Raw genomic sequence first — 25,871 nt, forward strand, 5'->3', positions numbered from 1 at the left:
AACACATACTGAAGAAGCTAGTGAGTCATTCTTTTGAAAATGTTGCCTAGCACAGATACTTTGTAGAGAAGTAAATAAGACAATAACACCAAACACAAAAAAAATAAAAAAATAAAAAAAAATTCATTATCGCTCCATCACATGGTAATTCATCATTGACATTTGGCTTCAGTTACATATTATGCATGGCATATTTTCGCTAAAAGACAGACTATGGAAACTGATTCAGGACACTTGGTTGATTTCAAGAACCAAACACATGAAAGTAACAACTATCAGTTAGTCTGCAGGAGAACATGAAACAGTTGTGGCCTGGTCCTAGTTTGTATTGAGTTCTCATTTCTTACTCCTAATGACACACAGGTTATTCATACAGAGGCATATTAGAGCTACAAAACAAGTGTGTGCAATGAATGAATCATCTGAGGGATGGCACAACACTTTGGGTTTGGGATGTCAGCTCACAGCACCAAGGACCTTAGTTCAGGTCCTCCTCAAGTCGATGTGAGGATTAAATAATTCCAAATTCGTGCACATTCAGGTACTATAAAAAAGTCTGTTAATGATTGATGGTGTGTGTATGGTTATACCTAGCAAAGCAATTGCATCTTCTCCACAGCTGTTTTCTGTCTTGTTCCCTGATGTGACCCCCAGAAATTCTGTATTAGGTTTTGAAAATATGTAATAAATATGGAACGGTGGTTTGGAGTGGTCCCTCAAAACTCCAGGCACCTCAGTTCAATTCCAACCCTATAACTGTCTGCTATTGACGCGTTCCAACTACATCAGTGTGGATTTATTTTGGGTGCTCAAAGAACTCAAAAAAGGGGTAAACTATTCTAAGTATGTGTGTATGTGAACCCCAAAGTACAGGGTGACTTAAAAACAACTGAACATTGTCAAAAATGTATCATTCAGTGACTAAGTATCATATGAACATGTAGTCCAATCCTGGAGTTCTTAAGCTCAGTCTCAGGGCCCCTCTGTGGCTGCAGGTTTTTGTTCCACCCAGTTTCCCCAAAACAATCGGTCACTCTTACTAGCAATTCATTTGATTGTGTAACTGGACTATTTCTTTTCCTGATTTAAATAAAAAATATATAAATCTGGTGAAATTTACATGTAAAATGAACTGAGGCTGCATTTTTGCCATTGCTCTCTTTTACCCAATTCTGTTAAATTCATCGCTTTTTTATATGAAGCTGCTCCGTTAATTGTATCCAAATTCAAAATGATGAGTAGATCACATACTGATGCAAGCAACACTGAATGCTAAAGGACAGCAGTATCTTCAGGGTTAGGTTCACTCGCAAGCTTATCAGTAAGAAAAGAATTAAACAAGAGAAACATAAAAGAGCAAAATCCTAAAGAAAAAAAAAAAAGGAAAAACAAATCAAGTATGTGTAACAAAAAATGCTTGCTGCATTCCAATGACAATGTACCCAATGTATTTTATAACTTCTGGATTAACACAAACAAAAAACAAAAGCAGGAAAACGAGTAATAACTGCTTAATGAAGGCAGGAGTCCAGTTAAAAATCAGATCACCAGCAGATACAGTGGGCCACTGGGCTGAATTCTGGGGACCACCAGTTTATGCCTTTTCTCACTGATGAGCACATTACAGTCAACTGATGGTACAGCAGCCACAAGGTGCTCCAAAAAAAAATAATAAAAACCCCACAACCAACGTAACTCTACACTTTGGTGCATACCAGTGCTCATGATGCTTAAAATAAAATCTGTTATTCAGTAGTTAAACGTTCAGTTCTTTTTAAATCACCCTGTGAAATCCTTTGTCTAAAGATGGTTGCAGCCTTGTGAAAGAAAGAAAGAAAAATAAAATTAAAGGAGCTCCATGCAAACGTTTGGGAATCCCAAGATATTTGAGGTCTCAGGCCTAAATTAGCTCATTAGGACTATGGCTTATTCACAGTCATTGTCAGGAAACCCCAAGTTATGCGGATTAGAATTATCCCAACAATCAGCAGCCATGGGCTCCTCCAAGCAACAACCTAGCAATCGGAAAAATAAAATAAATGAATGCTTACAAAGCAGGAGAAGGCTACAAGAACATAGCAAAGCATTTTCAGGTAGCTGTTTCCTCAGTTTGTAATGTTATTAAGAAATGGCAGTTAATAAGAACAGTTGAGATCTAGAAGACCAAGGAAACTTTCTAAAAGAAACTAGAAATGCAAATAAAAACTCCTATTTGACTGCAAAAGACCTTCAGGAAGATTTAGCAGACCCTTGACTGGTGGTGCACTCTTTTACTGTGCAGACACCGCTGAACAAATATCACCTTCTGGTAGAGTCAGCAGAACAACATCTTTCCTGTGTCCAAGCCACAGAATTCAGCGGCTGAAGTCTGCAAATGAACATCTAAACAAGCCTTAAGTCTTTTGGAAACATGTCCTGTAGACTGATGACGTCAAAACAGAATGTGCAAAGATATAGTGAGAAAAACTGGTGTATATACACACACAAAATCAGAGCGAAGTAGATTCACCTTTATAGAAATACTAATAAAATAAACATTTACCCCTCTATGTGACAACTGTTGCTTAAATTGACAATATAGCAAATATCAGTGTCTATAAAGTCCACAAGACCACCATGCCTTAATTCAGAGGTCAGTCATGGAACTACTGATGGAAAAAGGAATCCCGATTTTGCAATCCAGAATTAAAATGAGGTTTACCAGCTGAGCAGTTTTTCCTCATAATAAGTTAGTGTTAAGAGATTTTTAGTAGTATTTGGTTTAAAAAAATTGCTAACTCAGGATAATTTTTTTCAGCTGGCTTCAAAGCACCAGCTCTATTTTATTAGAACAAGCGATCCACAAGCAGTTAAAAATAACAAAAGACATGAAAGACTCAGCAAGCCCCAAATTAGAAGTTTGTCCTACAAATAAAGAACACTGGCATCAGTTGCTTTCATTTGCCTATAATTATGACATAGAGAAAAAGAAGGAAAAGAAAAAAATAAACACACACACACCCTAGATTGCTTCTTGCAAACCCTGTCTTTAGACTGATTTAATGTATCTTTCATTTTATTTTTAGTCTAAGTTACAGCAAACCTACCTTTAAGATCTGAGGAGAAAACATAGCCTGGGTTAGCATTTGAAGCTCTGAGGGATTTTGATTGATAGAGGTTGAAAAATTAGGGTTAGGGTTTAGGGGCAGGGGTTTAAATTATACAAAGTGGGTGTGTGATAGCCATTGGAGCGACTAGGCACATAGGTCATTTGTGTTTATTTTGTGGGATCAATTGCACTTTTCAGTAATCAGGGACTATTTTAAAGATTTTCCATCAAGATGATCATCCTAGCACATCCATTTCTGGACAGGGTGCCAGTACTCAACACAATGAGGAAAACATTCATACAAGTGCTGGCAGTTAAAAATTAATTCTTCGGAGTCACTACTGGGAAAATTTGGTATAGAGAGCTAGAAGACTCCTTTAAAAAACTCCCACAATGTTGGAATGCACACTATACAGCAAGAAGGGAAAGGTTCATGGAGAACTTGTCATAGCAACAAGACAGGAGTCACTTGGATGATTTAGTTAAGACAGAGGATTGTGGAGCAGTATCACTAACATTGCAGCATTACTAATGATGAGCAACACTGCAGCTCACTTCACAATTCTGCTATGTTTTTAGTGGGTAATGGCATTTAGACGATAACCGTTAGCAATACTGAAGTTCTATAATATAGGACTGGATTTCCACTTATATCTATATTATGTATTTATGAAATATATTCAGAATTTGGGAAAGGAATAAATTAAAGTTACACCTTTATTTCAAAATTGAAAAGAACAATTATCTTATTTACATATATTCTATAATAAATGAATTATGTTCACACAATGCTACGTAGCTCGCCAATTCACAAACCCAGCTTAGTCTTACTGTATGCACTTACTGCTACTAAAGCATGGTTATATATGCCATCCAGACTTGATGTGTGACGCAAACAAGGTCCTATCTGAGTGAACAGAAGGACAGGTGTAGTGTGGCAGAAAACTAAAAAATGCATGAGAGTATTTGAAATCTTTCTAAAGCCTGATAGGAAAACAGCCAACCATGCACTATACAATTCAAATGGGTTACAACTTCTTTGTGGCAATTTTCATTATCTATCAGCAAAGCTTAACTCCCAGTCTCATCTTCTCAAAGGCAGACACATGCTTCAGCTTCACTTGTGCACACATTTCTGTGCTGCTTTTAGACCCAAGGGCAATCCTAGAGCAGCCACCCTTCCTTTGTCTAATGTAGCACCAAAACCCAGTATACAACCTGAACTGGCAGCCTGCCTGGGCCTGGCATATACCTTATGCATCATTCTCCTGGTACACTGATTGGATTCCTAAGCTGCTCCCAATTTGGCATTTCCAAAACTACTTTTGACCATTGTTTGCACAACAATCAAAATGTCAGCTCACCTAAAAACAATACTGCTTCTACTACTACTATTACCTTTTTAATGCTTCTTATTGCTCTGCCCAAAGGGGACTGGGTGGTCTCATGGTCTAGAATCCCTGCAGATTCTAGTTTTTTCTCCAGCCATCTGGAGTTTTTTTTTGTTTTTTCTGTCCACCCTGGCCATTGGACCTTACTCTTATTCTATGTTAATTAATGTTTACTTATTTTATTTTCTTACTGTGTCTTTTATTTTCCTGTTCTTCATTATGTAAGCACTTTGAGCTACATTTTTTGTATGAAAATGTGCTATATAAATAAATGTTGTTGTTGTTGTTGTACCCTTGTATTCCACATGATTCACCAACAGGAGATATTGGAAGTGATCTCCATCCAACACTGGATGTACCTCCATTCCATAAAATAGATGGCTATTGCTGGAACCTATTCCTGTGGTACTGGGCACAAGGGTAAGAACCAACTGTGTACAGAGTGCCAGTATACTTGTATCACTGGGCAACCTCTAAACATTTCAAGCATGAGTGGTTCCCACAATAACCTCTCTAACAGCCACTACCTTTAACTAACCACTTTTAGACCCCTCAGGTTGGAGCCTTTGTTTTGTGGTTTGTTTTCCACAGGTTTGTGTCTTTCTACTTGTGTCAACGGGATAGTGTTTATAGACATGCAATACAAATGCACATAAATTAAGTTAAACATGAATAAAGACAAGTACCCAAGGAAAAAACGGCAAATATAACTAACAGTCTAACACACAAATAATTTTTACGCTATTATAAACAGCATATTTTGTTGCAGGCACAAATACAACTAAAATTAATAATCGGAAGAGTTAAATTACAAAAAGAACACACAATTACACAGGGACCATACAACACATTTACAATTCACAGGTGGTGAGGGATTTCCTGAAGTTGTGGGTGCATCAATACCAAATACCAAAAGCAACATTCAGCAGCAATGTTATAAAGGTGATTTAAAGATGGTACATTCTAAGCTTAAAAACTGCTAAATATCTCAACTCTGCACTGGCAACAAAGTCAAAATCAGTACCACATAATTATACAGTAGGTTTGAATAAGTGTCTACACAAAAGAAAAATTTACTAATTACTTTTATTTCCTCTAAAGGGCCATCCTCTGCTGTTCTTTCTATCACATTCTGAGAATCAGCATTTCATTCAGCTATCAAAAAAATTGTGGTTCATTGTGTTCCATCTTGACATGTGTCCCCCCCCCTTTAATTTTTCTAATCTAAAAAAAGCCCTTAAAGTTGGTTGTTGATTTGTATTCAGAACTTAATGTCGATAAGTAGTGTCTGCTTTTCCAAAAGCAAAAGGCTATGCATTGATAAAAAAAAAACAAAAAAACAAAAAGTAGTAAAATGAAGTGCAAATTCATCTGGTGGCCCGAAGCTATCGATTACCATCTTTACATCATCTACTAAACACAATAGACAAGTTTCTTTTCAAATAGGTCACGTTTTGAGTGCAACTTTGAAATAGTGAAACTCACCAAAACCAGTTATTTTTGATTTAGAAGAAGTTTTAAATTTGTTTTTGGTAGGAAGAAATGAACACTGCTACTTAAGGATTTGGCAAAACTACATAATGCAATTCTGGAACCATACATTTCTCAGAAAATGGTCCAGATTAAAATAAATGCGGAAAAAGTGTCTTTTGGAAATGCAACATGGCTAAACAGAATCCGTGATTTGACAAAAAACATTTTAGTAGTCCTGCTTAATTCAAACTTGTGTTGTGCAGAGACTTCAAGTATTTGATAAAGGCCAGTCCTGGACTTGGTGCAGGTCTGTCAAATTGATTTATAAATATCATTAAACCAAACCTGGATGCCTTATAACCACTTTTGGGTGGTGGTGGACAAGGAAGACAAGGAACACAAGCTCTACAGATAGGAACACAAACTGAACATTCGTCAAGACCTGTTGCCATGTTGTTTGCTCTTATAAACATTTAACTTTAGTTTTCTTAATCCTCCATCACATGTATGGTATATTGGTTTAAGGTATAGGTTATAGGTAATATAGATTTAAGATATATTTGGCATGTAATAATTTTAAAACCAATTCTTAGGTTCTCGTTTTCTTTACATCACAGATAAGACTTTTCTATATCTCCCCAAAAGGTTTTGTACTTGGCATCCATATCTTCACATAAGTCTCCACACACACCGAAAATGAAAAGGGTGTCTTGAACGCTCAAGGGTTCATGTACAGCTCAATAACCATGAAAGCAGATTAAGTAAATTCTCAGCTGAAAAACTGTACATTCAAAACAATGCATGCATATAATCACTGTGTAAACCGTCAGAAGAAAAAGTCTTCACCCAACAGACATAATTTGTCGAGCACATATTCTATAAATTGTGGTGACGTGCTATTGTAATGACTGATAAAGGGATAAATTGTACATCTGTTGAATCCTTAACTTCACTACTGGAGGGGAGCTGCTCATGTCCTTAATTACCCCATAACACAAGCTGGAAAATCAGCTTTACCAGTGCAATGTACAAACTATGAATTACCAAACACATTTATACAGCAAGTCCACAACAGAATGTCTCTAACTGCTGAACATGTGGGAATCAGCTCAGAAAGCACTGCAAAGGGTAACTGCATGCTGATTCAAGTGGAAAAGAACTAGATTAATGGTGGTATAGAAAGTCAGCAAAACAGATGAAGATGCTTTCTGACTAGAAATAGGTTTCATTTTGGTGGAACTGATGTATTCAAGAATTGATTTGCTTTTGTGTCACTAGAAAGAGATTTTGGGAAGTTATGGCCTTTTGCAGCTTAGTGATAGCGTTATGCTGCACTGTAGAAATACTTTTCAGAAATGCATTCTATAGTAGTGAGAACTTTAATACTTCTGGAAATGGTTTGTACTACCAAACGTGTCTAGCTGAAACTTGAAATGGTGAACAGTGCCATCATGTGGTCAGGTGAAATAATTCAAGTGTCAAAAATAGGAGTTCCGCCAAACTCATCATGGAACAAGGATGTAGAATGACTTAAAGCACAAAAGAGAAACTGGCTGCAATACACTAGAGTACTGGTCTGAAAATAAAATCTCTGAAAAAGTAATTGATTTAAAAAAATAAAAAAAAAGTCTTCAGAACAACAGATGGAGTTCAATTTGCACCACAGGGTAATTGGAGCCGAGAAAACTAAAAGCAAGTCATTCACTATATGTGATGGATTAAAAGACTCAATATTTAAACGTAATGAGGCCTAATGTCATGCAAAACTCCTGAAAACAATGGTAACTTGAGCTAGAAAGAGTACCCTGTTCAGAGATAACGTTTCATGTAGTAGCCTGGAAGGTGCTAAATAATTCTGAAATATTCAGCTTCGACAGCTTGCAATCTGTCCACGTTAAGAGCACAAGTGGACAATGTGCATAGCCTCAAGGGCTCAGACGGGGAACACCAAGCAGTAGGGATAAATCTGCACAATGTTAACAGTTGAAATAAAAAATTCAAGTTGTAGGATTTGGGACACTGTGTTGGCATGTTACTTTTTTAACCTAAAAAAACACACACACACCACAACACCCCACACAGAAACAACATTTTCAAAACATTCAATTTCTTTCATTTTATAGAAAAAAAAAGTGAACCAAACTGATTTTTTTAACAGATTTTCTTGCAGAAATTACCATTATGTAAGCATAATCATCCAATTAACATAACAAGAAAAAAGAAACAAGACAAGAAACGGAACACCTTGGGAGCATATTAAATTTTAATGGATCTCAGCGCAGAATCTGCAGAGACTGGACTATTTCTTGCAAGGGAAGAAGTCAGGCCCTCTCATTTGAGAAGGACAAACAGTGATGGGGAAACAAGAGTGAATTTTCGACAAGAGCAGCATTCTACAATCTTACATTTGGAGAAAAGAATGCCTAGAATCCACGTTTTGAAGAGGTGGTAATATTTAATTGCTTTCTACAGATTAATTTGAAAAATAGATTTTCTACAAGTATAGTTTTGCTCTGTTTTTTTAGGTAGCATGCCAATGTGACTGACTTTCACTAGAAAAATAAGATCAAAAAGAATCTACTCATTTTTTGTAAATGATGTGGTTTTAAATGCAATTTTGGTTTGTTAGAAAATAATTTTCTTGTAATAGAAAATTGGGTTTTAAACATTACAGATTATTTCAAAAGGTAAATGCTTAAAACCAACCCTAATCTCATTTTAGGGCATCAATGTCAGAAATGGCACACAAAAAACTTATTTGGAGCACTTTAAGCTACAGACTCATTCCACCACAGTGTGCTAAGATGAACCCCAGGGAGTCTTTTCTACCCACTACTATCAGACAATTCAATACTTCCACCCAATATACTTAAGTTTCACTTATGTATTACTTATTGATTCATTGATTTGCTGTATTATTTGTCCTGTTAGTCTGTATCCTTATTTTTATGCTTCTGTGTGAATTTAAATTTCCCCTTGCAATTAATAAAGTTAAGCTAATCTAATGATAAGTGAAAAACTTGAGAAAACGTGAAGCTCAAAATAGTTTCTGTTGAAAATGGTCAGTTAAAGAGCAGAAGATGGTGCTCAAGTTAAAATGCACCTTGTACTGTGCCAGAGGAGGAAAAACTGAGGATTAGATGCAGTTTAAGATGCTCCTGTGGATAATATGTTCATATGTTGCAAATAATTTCTTCAGTACCCTAGAAAAGATTAATAATGAGACATATTAAAAAAAAAAAAGTGAGCAAAAACACTCTTGAAGGAAATACAAAGGAATTGCTGCTAAATGTTTTTAGCTCTTAAACTTGCTCCAGATAGCATTTAAGCCTGAAGTCTAGAGGTTAGAGAGCGGCCAGGGAATTCTGGCAGGGAGGTAGCGTAGCTAGAAGAATTACACAGACTAAATAGGGAGAGAGAGTTCTGGGTACTAACACACTGTAGATTTATTTTTGTAGTTTGTCTCCTTGTTAAACATCCCACTAATTATTAATGTTTTGCTTAACTCTATTTTGATGAAGAACTGTGTTTTTAGTATTTTGATCCAGCCAATTGTTGCACATAGCAGTGCCTCCATCACACTGTTAAACAGCAGCCAATCAGTTATTTTTTCCAACACCTATTAGTAAACATAAAACAAAACTAGTAATTCCAAAGAGCATAGGTTTTCAAAGCTGGGCGTAAAACTACCTCTTAAAGAAGGTTTTCAATTCATCAAATTAACAGAAAACTTCTAGGAACTGGTAGTTTGAATGACAAACTTCATGTACAAGTTTCTTAAAAAGGGCCATTTGGAAGTTTTCATAAGTTAAATTAAATGGAATTGACAAACACATTTAGCAACTATGGTCTCCCATTGATCACATTCATCATGAAAGTTGATCACATTCATCACAACAATAAACTGAAATGTACCAAGGCATGGAGATTTGTTAGAAATGCTTAGCAGTCCTCCTCTACCTTTACTAGTTGAAACTCCATGCTTAACTAGCGTAAGATGCATTTAAAAAAATATTTGCTTTCAGATTTCAGTATTTTCTCCAGTTTCCTTACTTCTACTTAACTTTAAGAGGATTTAATTTCCACACAACAAGCTATGATGATTTTTGTACTTGATATCAACTCAAGTCAACCTAAATTAGTATCTCTTTACTTTCAAGGACAAGCAGATGCGAACTTAGTTGAAGAAAAAAAAGAAAAACATTTATAGCTTGTTTCTGGGGTCTGACAGTAAGTAAAATGTACTAATGAATGCAATATAAACACAAACAAAGATAACAGAACACTAGTACTCTCTCTAGAAGCAAGACTGAGAAAGGTATATATCCTATGGGTCAACTGAAGATGAAAGGCAATAATCACAGTCATTGATCCATAAAGTACACTGACTCAGAGTTCATTCAGAGTGTATACATGTCCTCTACTTACTTTTCAAATATTCTGTAAGAACATTTTTTGGAAACTCAAACCAAGCTTGGTTAAGCAGGAACACTGTGGCACACATTTCTGCAGACAGCACATTGAGTGAGAATTACCAAGAAGTAGTTTTTAAACTCTCTTTATTTTTAGCTTGTATTTGTAACTTCTCATTCACATGGTAACTCTAGTATTTGTATCAATGTACACTTACTGATATTTTGAACAATTATGGGGATAATAATGATGGAGAGAAAGAAAATCTACATCACATTAATAAGCCTATGTAATTCAATTTAGGGTGACAGGAGGCATCAACTACAAGGAAGGAACCAGAGTCCATTCAATCACTTGCCTATACACACATGAAACCAATAGAGGGTTGCCAATTAATGAAATAGGAAAAAGGGGGTGTGGGGGGATAACACAAAAGACACTGACAGAGTTTTATAGACTCCACACAGACATCTAACAAGTATTTGAAGCCACCAGATCATTTTTTCCATACATCGTAGTTTGAGTTTTAGCTCCCCCTAAAAAGAAGAAATCCTTAAGAAGGGTAAGTCATCCAAAAAAGTGTATGCTTTATATATTTATTCATTATTTAAATACAGTGCAAGCATTGAATTAAATATTTTGGTTTGAGTAGTAACTGAACAAATAAAACACATCATTGAATTAACATTGGTAAGTAACCTGCCCGGGCAAACATGGCAGTCCTTTAGGATCCTAAAAACTGAAATCAAAAATTAGGTTTCTAAAAAGGGGGGTTTAGGTAAATAAAAATGACAAAAGCAGGAGGTAAAGAATACCAGCTAGTGTGTGGAAAAAAATTTATATATATATATATATACTGCTCAAAAGAATTAAAGGAACACTTTTTAATCAGAGTATAGCATAAAGTCAATGAAACTTATGGGATATTAATCTGGTCAGTTAAGTAGCAGAGGGGGTTGTTAATCAGTTTCAGCTGCTGTGGTGTGAATGAAATTAACAACAGATGCACTAGAGGGGCAACAATGAGATGACCCCCAAAACAGGACTGGTTTAACAGGTGGAGGCCACTGACATTTTTCCCTCCTCATCTTTTCTGACTGTTTCTTCACTAGTTTTGCATTTGGCTACAGTCAGTGTCACTACTGGTAGCATGAGGCGATACCTGGACCCTACAGAGGTTGCACAGGTAGTCCAACTTCTCCAGGATGGCACATCAATACGTGTCATTGCCAGAAGGTTTGCTGTGTCTCCCTGCACAGTCTCAAGGGCATGGAGGAGATTCTAGGAGACAAGCAGTTACTCTAGGAGAGCTGGAGAGGGCCATAGAAGGTCCCTTTGGGCAAGGAGGAACAGGATGAGCACTGCCAGAGCCCTACAAAATGACCTCCAGCAGGCCACTGGTGTGAATGTCTCTGACCAAACAACCAGAAAGACTTCATGAGGGTGACCCAAGGGCCCCATGTCCTCTAATGGGCCCTGAGCTCACTGCCCAGCAGCATGCAGCTCGATTGGCATTCGCCATAGAATACCAGAATTGGCAGATGCACCACTGGTGCCCTGTGCTTTTTACAGATGAGAGCAGTTCACCCTGAGCACATGACAGAAGTGAAAGGGTCTGGAGAAGCCATGGAGAACATTATGCTGCCTGTAACATCATTCAGCATGAGCAGTTTGGTGGTGGGTAATTGATTGTCTGGGGAGGCATATCCATGGAGGGTCACACAGACCGCTACAGGCTTGACAAAGGCACCTTGGCTGCCATTAGGTATCAGGATGAAATCCTTGGACCCACTGTCAGACCCTATGCTGGTACAGTGGCTCCTGGTGCACGACATTCCTGGCCTCATGTGGTGAGAGTATGCAGGCAGTTCCTGGAGGATGAAGGAATTGATACCATTGACTGGCCACCACACTTTCCTGACCTAAATCCAATAGAACACCTCTGGGACATTATGTTTTGGTCCATCCAATGCCACCAGGTTGCACCTCAGACTGTCCAGATCTGGGAGGAGATCCCCCACAACACCATCTGTCATCTCATTAGAAGCATGCACCGATGTTGTCAGGCATGTATACAAGAACACAGGGGCCATACAAAGTGCTGCGTACAATTTTGAGTTGCTGCAATTAAATTTTGGCAAAATGGACTAGCCTGCCACATAATTTTTTCACTCTGATTTTTGGGGCGTCTTTGAATTCAGGGCTCTGTAGGTTGATCATTTTCATTTCCATCAAACGATGTGGCATCCTTTCGTTCCTAACACATTAGCCAGTCTATATCAGTATAGATATCCAGGAGGATTTCTTTTTCCCATTGAGATCTGATGTGTTTTCAAAGTGTTCCTTTAATTTTTTTGAGCTATATATATATAATTTTTTTTTTAAAAAGGCTTAATCAACTGAACAAAGATTTCAAATAGAATTGCTACACAATTTTAATACATGGTATAACATTAGATATTCACAAATTGTGTTACTACCATCCAAGTAAAAAAAAAAATCTTTAAATTTTTGTCAACAGAGCAAGGACATGTTTGCCAATTTCTACGCGAGCCTGCTGTTAGTGAGTCAACTTTTTCCATACAGTCGCAGTGGCAGTAACAAAGGCAAATGCCCTAAATTCTGCTGCTGTTCACATGATGGCCCCTATGTGTTCTGTGATGACCTTGGATTAAGAAGCCTTCCTCCAGCCATTCCATCAAATACAACTGTTTTATCACTGATGAAAAACAACTTCTGCGACCTTGACAGGGAACTCTCCAACTTCCTTGGGTTGCAAGAGCTTAACCTGAGTTACAACAGCCTTACCCGTGTGCCCAGAGGACTGCCACGCAACCTGGAAGCTCTGCATCTTCGCGCCAACAGGATAAGCTACCTAACAGTCAACATGTTGCGCCAAATGAGGAACATTACAAAGCTTGACCTGTGTGGAAACCTCATCAAAGTTATACAGAGTGGAACATTTTCTGTTTTAATGAAGCTTGAGGATTTAAATCTACAAGGAAACAAGCTATCAAGCATACCAATGTCTTTGCCAACTAGCCTGGTACAACTTGATATGTCAAACAACCAAATCTGTGATATCAATCCATTATCTCTGCAGGGCTTGACTAATTTACAAGCTTTAAACGTGAGTGCTAACTGTTTAAAGTACATAACTGAACCCATGTTTGAAAATTTGCCCAGGCTTGCAGTCATACAACTGCAGAACAACTTGTGGTTCTGTGATTGTGGAATTTTATACCTTTACAGGTGGCTTATAAACACTCACTTACTGGCCACTACCGATATTGCATGCATGTTCCCATATTACTTTACGAGACGTTTGCTGCTAACATTGTCAGTGACAGCTATCTGTCCAAATTTAGCAAAGAGAAATGATGCTGTATCCAATAGTACTACTCTAAACAGTGGGACAGAGAAGGCACATAACATTCAATCAATAAGAAAGATTTCAGTTGCTCCAACAAATACTGCATGCGCAGCACATCATCATGCATCTGGTTATTTAATACAGCCTGAAAAGACATCTGAACAAGTGGAACAAGCCAAAAACCAACTTAAACTTCTATCTGAACATCAACAATACACTTTAGACAGAATTAATCTGAAAGCCTGCCAGGCGACAGCAGGAAATAAAGACATGCCAGATGCACTCTCAGCAATTTCCTCTGGCAGGATCATTCCTGAAGATGATCCCACATGTGAAAATGGACAAACAAGTCAGTTTTTATTAGGAAGCACAACTACAGTACAGCAAATATTTAACAAAACTAACTATCAAGCTGAGACACCCCAAGAGGCCAACACACGTCACAAAGTGAGCACGACCACAGCCATACTTGTGGTCCTTTCCATGATGGTGTTCCTGGTGCTGATCACTGTATTGATAGTGCTCAAAAAGATACTTGAGAGGAATCAAAGAGTAGCACCGGCTAACATAGAATGACATATTTGACTTTGGGATTCTGCTAGATTTTACTAACAGCCAAACAAAATGTGTACAAAATAATGTCCTACAATATTTGATTCTGCTATAATTTTACTAGGTCCACCATTTTAAATCTTTGGACCCTGTGTTCATAGTAATGGCCAAAAAAAGATTTCTAATCTCCTGTTTTAATGGAGATAACCAAGTGTGTGACAGAAAAGGCTTCAAAAGGAACCAATGGGAAAAAAAAGAAAAAACACAACAAAGAAGAAAAATCCCATTTACTTCGCATAATGCAGATGTCATACACTCAAATACATATTTGCTAAAATATTAAGAAAACCAGCAAGGTAAAAAACACTCTTGAACAGCTTGGGAGTGCACTGAAACAACATCCTTTAAATGCCTGCATGCCACCCATTTATTGGTCAGGAGTCATGCCTGTTAAGAGTTCAGTCATTGGCTATGTTTCTGCTTGTGTCTCATCAACATTGCAAAGTGTGATTTGTCAGAGGAGTACAATTAGAGATTAAAAGTTAAAGAAAAATAAAAGAAAGAATTATCAGGTGGACATTAAGCCTTGTATTTGTGTGTGTATCCCGGGTATTTCAACAAGCAGCAGCTCAGCTCATCAGTGCAGTTCCACAAACTGCCGTTGAAAAACTCAAGTAGTGGCTTAACCCTAATTTATGAATATCCCCTTGGGATTAATAGAGTATCTATCTATCTATCTATCTATCTAGTAGCCAATGAATGAAGGGAGAGGCTGGTCTTCAAGAGCATGACCCCTCTTGAACAATATATATGTTTGGGATCTTCTGAGCTTATGACTGGGCATCTATTATAGATGATGAGACATCAATTTTCTTGGGCATTATGATATCTGCCGTTTGTTCTGTATTGGCCCACACTGAAGCTATCATGTCAGACAATATCGCCTTTCTCCAATAAAATAGAAGATTAAATATTTCTTGGTCATTACCATAAACATGGGTTATGTAATTGAAAAATATATGTATTTGTGTGATGTGTACCTTTAAGAAAGGCTGGAAGTGCTGTTGTTCTTCCAATGAGATAAGTACCTGTATAAATAAGTACAAATAAAATAAATTATTCAACATCATTAGAAGAATCTGCTAAAGGAATCTTTTTCCCCTTTTTTTTTCTTAAGAATGTACTTTTCTGTAAATAGATTGCTTCTATAATGGATATCATATTGACTGAAAAGTATTCTAAATTATGGTCATTAATCCACTTCTACCAACCAATGTTGAAATGAAGTAATAAATATTAAAGTTAGAAGTTTAAATCCTGGCTAAAACAGGTGAATATCTTTTGGCTACTCATCTGAATTTAGAAAACTCTGCGTTACACGTTTCACGTGCATAGCTATAATTTTGGATTTAAAATTATTTGGGCAAATATACAAAGTGCCATCATTAAGCAAGTAACACCATCTGCTTTGGAGCACAGTAGTGAGGAATACCTAGCCTGCATTATTACATAAACTGGCACAGAAATCAATTATAGGAGGGTTTTTAATGTTTAAGAAGCTGTACAAGACTTTCCAAAATCCCCCCTCCCCCCACTTTACCGTTCCTGAATTACTCAGCAAGTCAACACAACATTATCTGGAAAGATGCATTTTAGACATTTTTATTGTGTAAAACTGCAAATTGATGATAAACAGCACATTAAGCAGCTTGTAAACCTCACAATCACCCAAAATTCATTCTAAATACAAGGTTTTAACAAAACATAGTTTTAACTTTACAAATGTAGTTACATTTATTAACTTGAGAACATTCATTCCTTTAACATCAGATGCACTTAATCCAGTTTAGGGGGCAAAAAGGATCCCAACTTTTGAAAAAAAGACAAAAAAAAAAAAAAAAGTAAGATTGCTATTGATTTAATGTTGAAATCAGAAATAAACATTTCACTATACAAAAAAGAACTTTAAATCTACATATGAATTGGGACAGTTGACAAAAGAATTCAACAATCAATTGTACATAACTTGCCAGCATTAAGGTGTAGAAGTGTCCTTCTCCACAGTTTAGCGGCAGGACTTTAAAGATTATTATCAATGAGTTCTCAGGTTTGTAGTTATTTCAATACTGAGGCCTCGGGTACCTTCCTCAGACATTAGGCAACTACCAAGGAAACAGGACATCTGCAAACATTTGCTAAATATCTCAATATATAAACTAATGATGCTTATAAGAAGGGTTATTTACTGGCTGCAACAGAAAAGCACATTTTCTATTCTAATTATTCTATTTTCTGACAATGCTGATTTTATCATTTTGGTTTTATGATTTGGCCAACAAGTACCTAAAATCTAGTGCTTCGACTAATGAATTAAAATTTTATCTTAACTGGCTAAATGCAAAATATATTCTTACATGTTCACAGTCTTAATCAATGGGTTTTTCACTCTTCTTTGTGAAGACAGTGCAGCTTCATGATTAGTAAGCAAGCAGTATCAGTTTTCTCTCCACATCAACACCACTTCTATAAACTGTATCATGTCAGAGTCTCATATGTGCTCATGGATAAGCATTTTAAATCTAAATTATGTGTATAAAAATATATTAAATCATCTCTTTTAAACTAGGTGGGCTTAGAAATGAAAGAATCTAACTCATTTTTACTAGCCTTCAACAAGTAAAAAGTTCACATTGCATTAATCCACCTTCACATTTCTTATTAGGCAATAACTTGTGAATATCAAACACCCTAATTATGTTAAATCTTAATTGCAGAAAATGTTTCCCCACTGAATATTACTCCATATTTTTAACAATTTTTTCAGTTATAAAACTAAATGTATTACTAGTATAAATGGTAGGTAAATACCTATACTGGAATGCTGGCTCAACTGTTACAGGCTTCTCTTACATAATTCCAAGGAAAAAGCTGGCATTTGAGTTGTGCAACAGCAAAAGATGCCAGCATCAACAGACGCCTACATACAGAAAAGAGTCTAGCAGAACAAGACAAACGTAAAATTTAGAACTATGTGGTTCTGAAGTGCTCTGCCAGGACAGTGAAAAGTCTTTTGTAGAGCTATCCCTCGGCAATGCCACAAACCGTATTCCCTGACTCCACCACTGCTACCAATAAAAGTCTATTTAAGCTGCAGACTTCCAAGTGGATTGGACAGAAAAAAAACGAAAAAATGCACACTGCACACATCTTCATATTGGTGGCGAACTGAAATGTTGTGTCTCTTGAAGATAATTAAAAAAAAAAAATCAGTTAACTGAATATAATTGCATTAGAAGTACCCACTGTTTACAACAGAATGTAGAAAGACGCAATAGAAAGAAAAAAGTACAAAACTGTACCAACTCCTAGGTAAGAAATGAGACATGCCGAAAAATCAGTCTAATTGCAAACAGCAATGAATAGCTAAAAGAAATGACTGAAATCTGTATTTTTAATTAAAAAGATTGGAATAATGGAAAGAATAAAAGGTGAAATTAAAAGTTGTATAACAAAGGAACACTTATTGGAATTTTTACCATAATCTTAACTACAGCATGTCCAACACAAACCATAATTTAAACAAGAGGATTACTGACGCTGCGTTAAAAACCTCACACATTACCTTACTATCAAACAATGCAAATTATCAACTGAAAACATACTGTAGCAAGACCATAGGAAAAAAAAATGTTCATGTTTGAATAAGCCTGAAACAAACAGCAGCTTAACACTTTAAATTATTATATTTTACTCAAAACTGCATATTATATTAGACATAGCAGACAATAGCAGCAAGTGACTAAAACAATAAAACACAAAAGGGTAAGCTATAGCATCTAACATTGATATTTAACCTAAAAGGAAATGTAAAGAATTTTACATTTAAAATAACCCAATAACTACTCTTAATATTTACTTCTATAAAACAGTCATGACAATTCTGCTATGACTGTTACCAAATATACATTTTTTTATAATCTACACAACTAAGAACATTTCTCAGTTACACTGTATCAAATGGGGAAAAAAAATTCTAGTTCTCAAGAGTTTTTTTGGTGATTACTCAATTAGTGGTACTTTTTGCAATTACGGTATTTACTAGGCTACAATTCACTAATTGTATTAAAGAAAAATAAAACACTGCTTCCTTAGTAAAACATACATTTATTATAAACATCTGCTAACAAAACATGCTGGCGTTTCTCTTACTGATGCTTCAATTAAGAGAAACACCTAAAGCTATTAGTTATATTACATTGTGCGTTTCAGTGTATTGATCAAGAGAACATAACCTAACAATTTTCTATTCATTTAAGAAAGCATAATAATTAGGTGGAATATGAGATTGCTTTTTGTGCTTCTCACTGTTCAGCTACTTGTTTCTACTGCTTTTTCATTATCTTGCTTTAGTCTGTAGTCAGCCAAAGCTGCTTTTATTGCATCTTCTGCAAGCACTAAAAGAAAGAAAGAAAAAAAAAAAAAAACACACAATGCAATAAAATATTAACATTAAAACTTATTCTGGTATAAATTCATATTGTGCACAGTTTGAGAAATGCCCTACTGCACATACAATGTTTCTTCAGAAATATTGAAGAATATGCATAAATGTATTATTTAGAGCATTCTCTGGCAGCACAGGCTATAAAGGAACAAACCAACTCAACATGGTACAGTCGTCAATTGCAGTGCCAACCACATATTCACTCCCACTCAACCTATTAATACGGCTGTATGACATCTAACTTGGCCCAAAGAATTATTCTAGCCTTTAAAAATAAGAGGGAAAAAAAAAAAAAAAACTTGAAATACCAGGGGAAGGGGAAAAAAACGGTACATACTAGAAGAACACAAACAGTGACCTGGCCAGGAACTGAGCTATCCAAGCTTAAAAAGTGAGATAAGTGTGTGCTTATGCTCCCAAAACCTGAACTGTTTTCAATGCAGGGTTGGTTTCCAAAATATGGCAAACCCTGTCAGGACAGCCTTAGGCTCTTCATGTCCTCATAAAATTTGGGTTCAGAAAAATTCACTGGGAAAAAAACCATTATAGTAACAGCAATTTATTTAAAAAATAAAAAAATGGCAACACAGATCCCCTGTTACCCAGCAAGTGAATAATACATTTAGTTGTATTTAAATAAATTGCAGCCACCTTTAATGTAACAGAAAGAGGAGCTATACCAAATCAGAACAGTCTTCAATTTTTAGATTCAAAGGCCAAAGTCAACTCTTGAACACATTTTATAGTGGGAGATTAGCCACATTCCTTGACTAACCAATTTTTTTTTATAACCCAAACATACAGAAATCCTTAACACACAAACACATACACTTACAGTAAATCTATTCTTCAGTAGTTTTGAAAATACAGTCAATCACATCATATCTGCTGCCTTTAACTCATAATGGAGAGAACAAGTATACATAACTGAGCATTACATATATACATATATGCACAATTTACAAAAAACCTCTTCATTTCTACTCAAATTTCAAATTTTCATGTAAAATTTGCAGTTGTTTTAAATTGTTTTTTCGTTTAACAAGAGGCAGACACACATATAGTAAGAGAATGTGATTTTGCTATAACAAAAACAAAAAAAAAAAAAAAAAAAATGAAAAGAAAGTTTCTGACAAAGGTTTGGTTTAAAAACACATACCAACCTGAACGTGAAAGGGGCTTGCTCTCCAGCTTGTTTTGAAAAAAAAATGCATGACACTACTGGAATATGCCGATTGGTACATTGAACTGATAGTAAGTACCCATGGCATTTAAAAGAGACTGGATTAATGTGACTGTGATAAAAATAAAATAGCTTTAACCTGTAGAATTACTTAATACAACAAGGCAACACAATGTATCCTTTACTTACAAAACTGTCACTCACTTTATACACAAATTCTAACGCATCTGACACATACTGTAAGAAAAACTGCCAGTAAGGCAGATCTGATAAATATATAGTATGGGCCATGGAAGAAAGAATGAATGAGTAAGGATTGCAGCGTATTTTAGGTAAATCTACAAGATTACTAAAAAACAGTGCACTACATTTGTTAAATCTGATAACAGTAACTGCCTTGGGCTGGCGCCCTGCCCGGGGTTTGTTTCCTGCCTTGCGCCCTGTGCTGGCTGGAATTGGCTCCAGCAGACCCCCCCGTGACCCTGTAATTAGGATAAAGCGGGTTGGATAATGGATGGATAATGGATGTTTGTACCCTTTTGCTCCTACTTTAATGGAACTTTCTATTTTAGATGAAAATTATCTTTTCAAATCAAATAAAAAAATTAAAAATTTAAACAAATGGATGCTCAATGCACTCAGTTAGGTGAGCATTTCTTTTCAGATGCAATTGCTAAACAAAACCATGCAGTGGCTCTGCTTAAAATTCAGGATTTTAAAAACCCCAGGAAATGTTTGAAAGGCATACTATACTGTAAATGCTGAATTATTTGCACAATAATGACTGAGGTAGCAGGTATTAAAATCAGCAATCATATTCCGGTTTGTTTGACAGCAGGATGTATTTTACACAAAATGCAAATTCTAAAACACAAACTCATATTGGAGAAAAAAGGTCAAGGATGTTACAAAATGTGAGAAAGGTAATGCAGCAATCAGACACAAACTTTGTCAGACAATAGAGAAGATGTGATTATACGGTTATATAATTAAAAATGTTCATAATTTGAAGCCTGGATTTATTTCAAGTGCATCTCATTGTATACATTTACACCTGTGCTCATTATATAACTTCATGTTTAAACTATTAGGTGTAAAATGGATGAAATAAGTATCAACTTACTTGAGCAATGTAGCTTGACAGGAGGAAGACTAAGTTCTTTAGCAATTTCAGTGTTCTTAATTTTTAAAGCTTCATCAACCTGCAAAAGCCAAAGTTAAGAGAAATTAAATTTGAATTATTATATTGTATATTAAATTCATGCCTTAATCTACACCTTTCCCTTACATCCACATACCGTCTTTCCTTTAATCCACTCCGTTGCCAGGGAGCTGGATGCAATGGCTGACCCACAACCAAATGTCTTAAATCTGGCATCAACTATTTTTCCTTTCTCATCCACCTGAATCTATACATAAAAAGGAACAAACTCATCTTACAAAAAATTGCCATGAAAACATTTTGTGCAATAGTTAATTTTAAATTAAATATAAGACAGCCTAAATGTTTTTTTAACAAAGTGAATAATCCTTATAATAAGGTTAATCATACAGGATGCCCAATCCAAGGTAACTTTGTACACCTTGTCAAGTTTCAAAACATTTTACCTTAAGTTTACTCTTGACCTTAGCCTATGTCCAGAACCTAGATGTTAAACTGCTTATTAAAATGATTAACAGCAAATATTTATATAAATATTAACTTAAACGGTCAATGACGACACTGCTCCAACTGAAACAATGCAAGATGCTCTTGCATTTTTCTTTGACATGTTGCTCCAAAACAAATATATATAATGGAAATACTTCTTTAGTAATGGTCCGCTTCCACAGAATTCTAGAATGATATTAAAAAAAAAAACACACAACACACACACACACACACACACAGTAAAGCTGTCAATAATTTCAACATTCAAAACCATATTCTGAAATAGCAAGTTCGACCGTCTACAAATAGCCTGACAGTACTGTATAAAATGGCCCAGAAAAGAGGAGAGAAAATTACCTGCAACTTCATAACGTCACCACAGGCAGGTGCGCCCACCAAACCAGTACCAACATTCTTGGCATTCTTGTCCAGGGACCCAACATTTCTTGGGTTTTCATAATGGTCAACCACCTTTAAACAAGCAAACCATGGTAAAAAATTTGATTTACAAATCCCTTCCACCCTTCCCAGTACAGTAAAAAATAAGCAATTGTGCATATAAAATGAGCTACATCACTAAACATTTTAAGCAACTTATTTTTAAATAGATTGAAACATTAAAACGCACATGACAAGTGTAACAGTGAAAAGCAGCAGCAACTTGTCGAATAAGGTGCTATGTTTTAACCCCCATACCAGGGGTATGATGAACTCAAACAACAATACAAAGTCAGACAGTTAATTGTATGCAGCTTGGATAATATATGGAGTCGGTGAGCTTTAATGAAAAGGTGCAGAATCCACAGACAGAGAGATGTTGAAGGTATAAACAAGCTACTCTTCCATTTGAAAAATTAAAGCACCAGTAGATCAACATATGAAATTTGTAATTACTACGTGTTCCTTAAAATGTACTTCTTAGTATTATTACCAACTAATGTTTCCTGCATGCACTGATGCAGACGTAAAACTTTCAAAAGCAAATATTGCAAAGTTATGAGCTGTAATAGTTGTTACTGAAGCAGCTTTAAGTATTTTTGTAAATTAAATATTAGCACATAAAAAAATAAATTGGCATTTACTAATTTGCATGACACTGATAAAGTTTGAACTGTTATTTTTTTTTAGTATGGACTTCAAGCAATATTTAAGTTGGCAATCAAAAATGTCAATGAATAAATTTGTGGTGAACTAGGATTGTCAGTTTAGACAAAAATTAAGTTTCAAATATTTATTTTTTTACGTTATTGGTTCATTGTATGGAGGGCCCGTTTAGAATTGATACACACCCTGATCTGTTTATACCTCAAGTGTTCAGTGACTGACACTGCATGGTGCCCCCCTGAAGTTTTTTTTCTTTGCCTTTACATGTCCACCTTATAGATAGTTCCATTTCTGCCTGCACAAATTTTCATCGTTAGCCAGAGTCTGGATGTGTTCTAGCCATGAATCTCTGGACATTTGGCGATTGTTGTGTACCTTTTGATTGAGCGGACTTGTGGAACATTGAGACGTTGCAGGATCCCCTCAAGGTTGCTGGATATCATGGCTGGCCTGTACACTGGTACCGAGAGTGCTGTGCAGAGTGGAGGCAGGACCTCTGTGTTTTTCCCAGTTGATTCTGTGGTTCGTCAGCGGTGTGTTCTGTTCCTACTCTGTTCAATGCTTGAATGGACTGGGTTTTGGGAAAGGTTGTGGGGTCCAGCAGCTGTGGGGCGTCTGTTGGTGAAGAAAGGTTCATGGATCTTGACTTTACCGACAATGCTGTGATCTTCGTGGAGTCAATGGAGGCTCTGATCAGGGTGCTCGAGAGACTGAGTGAGGCATCTGAGTGTCTGGGCTTGCGAGTGTCCTGATAAAAACCAACATCCAGGCCTTTAATGACCTCTTGGGCACTGACATCAGCAGTATGTCTGTCGGCGGAGAGAGTGTTGACCTTGTCGAGAGGTTTACTTACCTTGGCATTCATGACATTCATGTCTCTGGTGACTCTTCCTATGACGTCAGTAGATGAATTGGGAGAGCGTGGGGGATCATGAAGTCGCTGGAAACGAATGTGTGGCACTAAATATCTTTTAAAAGGACGAAAGTCCAAGTCTTTAGAGTCCTGGTGCTTCCTGTCTTGTTATATGGTTTTGAGACATGGACGCTATCCAATGACCCGAGATGAAGACTGGACTCCTTTGGTACTGTGTCTCTTCAGAGAATCCGTGGGTACCGCTGGTTTGACTTTGCGTCGAATGAGCAGTTGCTCACGGAGTCCTAAAAGAGGAACATTACCTGCATTGTGAGGATGCGTCAGTTATAGCATTACGCCCATACTGCACGATTCCCAGAGAGTGATCCAGCTCACAGGATTCTCATTGTTGAGGACCTGAGTGACTGGACCAGGCCAAGGCCCATGTCACACCTGGCTGCAGCAGATAGAGGGTCATTTCCAGACGGTGGGACTGGACTGCGTGTCTGCCTGGGGGCTTGAAAACCAGGATCTCAAGCTGTTTCTTCATATGGTGGGTGCAGCAACATGTTGTACCAGTGCATGCTCCCCACCCTGATCTGACCTGTGTACTTTTTTTTAAAAAACTTTGCATTGTGTAGGTACACACGGAGGCACACTACCTCTTTGTGCATTTAATCCATTTAAAACCTTGGACAAAATTGCATGTGATTGTTCAAACAAATGAAAAAGTCAGTTTAAAAACTCTAAATGAATTCTATTTGTAGATATATAGGAGAAGGAAAAAGGCTTCAGCTCCAAAAAAAAAAACACAAACCCATTAAGGCCTTTTGCCACAACTAGACTTTTTGAAACCTGCCTTAGCAAACAGTACCACATAAAAATATTCAAAGCTTCCAGCTGCAGGGGAATCAATAATGGCAGACATGCAAATATCCTGTTGAACTGTCTACACAACAATAGAGTCTAAAATACATTGTCCATTTATCATAAATCTAATTCATGACCATGGAAATATGCTTTGTCATGCTCAAAAAGACAGCAGCAAAAAGAAAAACTGCAGACCAGCAGAAACATGATACATTTAGTTTTTATGACAGCAAGATAATTTAATCAGATTACTACCTGAACCTGTTCACAAACAAAAAAATAATAATTCAGACTGAGTACCCCTAATGTGAAATGCCTGGAATATCTGTAAAGTTTTAATTAACCCTTGAGGATAAATAAAGTATGTCTATGAAACTACAGATAAGGCAATCATGTGTATAATGATTCAGATCACTGACCAAATATTTATAGTGATGTGATAAACATTACAAATCAAAAGTGATGAATATAATGTATGGAGTAAACTGGGGGCAACGTTGCCTATTTGGCCTGAAGAACTTTTAAAGTGTTTGGTCAGTTTACATAGGCTACCTACTGTCACTTCTCAGGGAACTGGCAACTGATCAGGAAAATCTCAGCAATGTTCTCTCCACCATGCCCGCTGTGCTAGAAGCCATTAACGGACCGACGTTCAGTTTTCGTGTGTTGTGCCTACATAAAACATACTACTGACAGGCAATTTTCAGCTATGTACGATTTTCCGAACGTAACTAGAGCAATTTACTGAGCTCGGATTGGGCAACTGGCAAGCATGAAGCTCATAATAACTATTCATGGTATCTCTAAAATCCGTACTGACCCCTACTCTTTTTTCTGTTTCTTTGTGGTGGTGGCGACCTACTCAAAGCATCATGATGCTTCAACAATGATGGATGGATTGAAAGGCAGAAGTCTACGTGACCATCATCATCAAGTCCTTCCGTGAGGAACCCTAAATCCAAAGAGGACTGTTTCATTTATGTTAGGTAGAATGTCCAGAGGGGACTGGGCGGTCTCATGGTCTGGAATCCCTACAGATTTTATTTTTTCTCCAGCTGTCTGGATTTTATTTTGTTTTTTCTGCCCCAAAGGCCATTGGACCTTACTCTTATTCGATGTTAAATTAATGTTGATTTATTTTGTTTTCTTATTGTGTCTTATTTTTCTATTCTTTATTATGGAAAGCACTTTGAGCTACTGTTTGTATGAAAATGTGCTATATAAATAAATGTTGTTGTTGACATTCTGTGTCATCTGCGATGTCCGTAAGAGTTTTGAGGTGTGTTCACGAAATATTTACGATTACAAGATTATGAATGAGAACTCCAGTGCGATTTTTTTTCCTCTTGTGCCATGCAGCGCTTCTGAACTAGTTTCACATTCCCACTCCACGGGGGACCACCCCAGTCATCGATC

General features: G+C 36.6%; 1 protein-coding gene across 1 annotated transcript in view; it reads right to left on the bottom strand.

Moving 5' to 3' along the window:
* Positions 1-15,923: 15,923 nt before the first annotated feature.
* iscu (iron-sulfur cluster assembly enzyme) overlaps positions 15,924-25,871 on the bottom strand; it is an 11,110-nt gene continuing 1,162 nt past the window's right edge. The window contains exons 2-5 of the mRNA XM_039771841.1: positions 21,986-22,099; positions 21,276-21,386; positions 21,101-21,179; positions 15,924-18,744 (exon numbers count right to left, since the gene is read on the bottom strand). Of these exons, the coding sequence (XP_039627775.1) occupies positions 18,659-18,744; positions 21,101-21,179; positions 21,276-21,386; positions 21,986-22,099 (390 nt within the window). The 3' untranslated portion in view covers positions 15,924-18,658. The remainder of the gene's footprint in view (positions 18,745-21,100; positions 21,180-21,275; positions 21,387-21,985; positions 22,100-25,871) is intronic.

The sequence above is a fragment of the Polypterus senegalus genome, chromosome 12, assembly GCF_016835505.1.
Source record: "Polypterus senegalus isolate Bchr_013 chromosome 12, ASM1683550v1, whole genome shotgun sequence".
NCBI lineage: Eukaryota > Metazoa > Chordata > Cladistia > Polypteriformes > Polypteridae > Polypterus > Polypterus senegalus.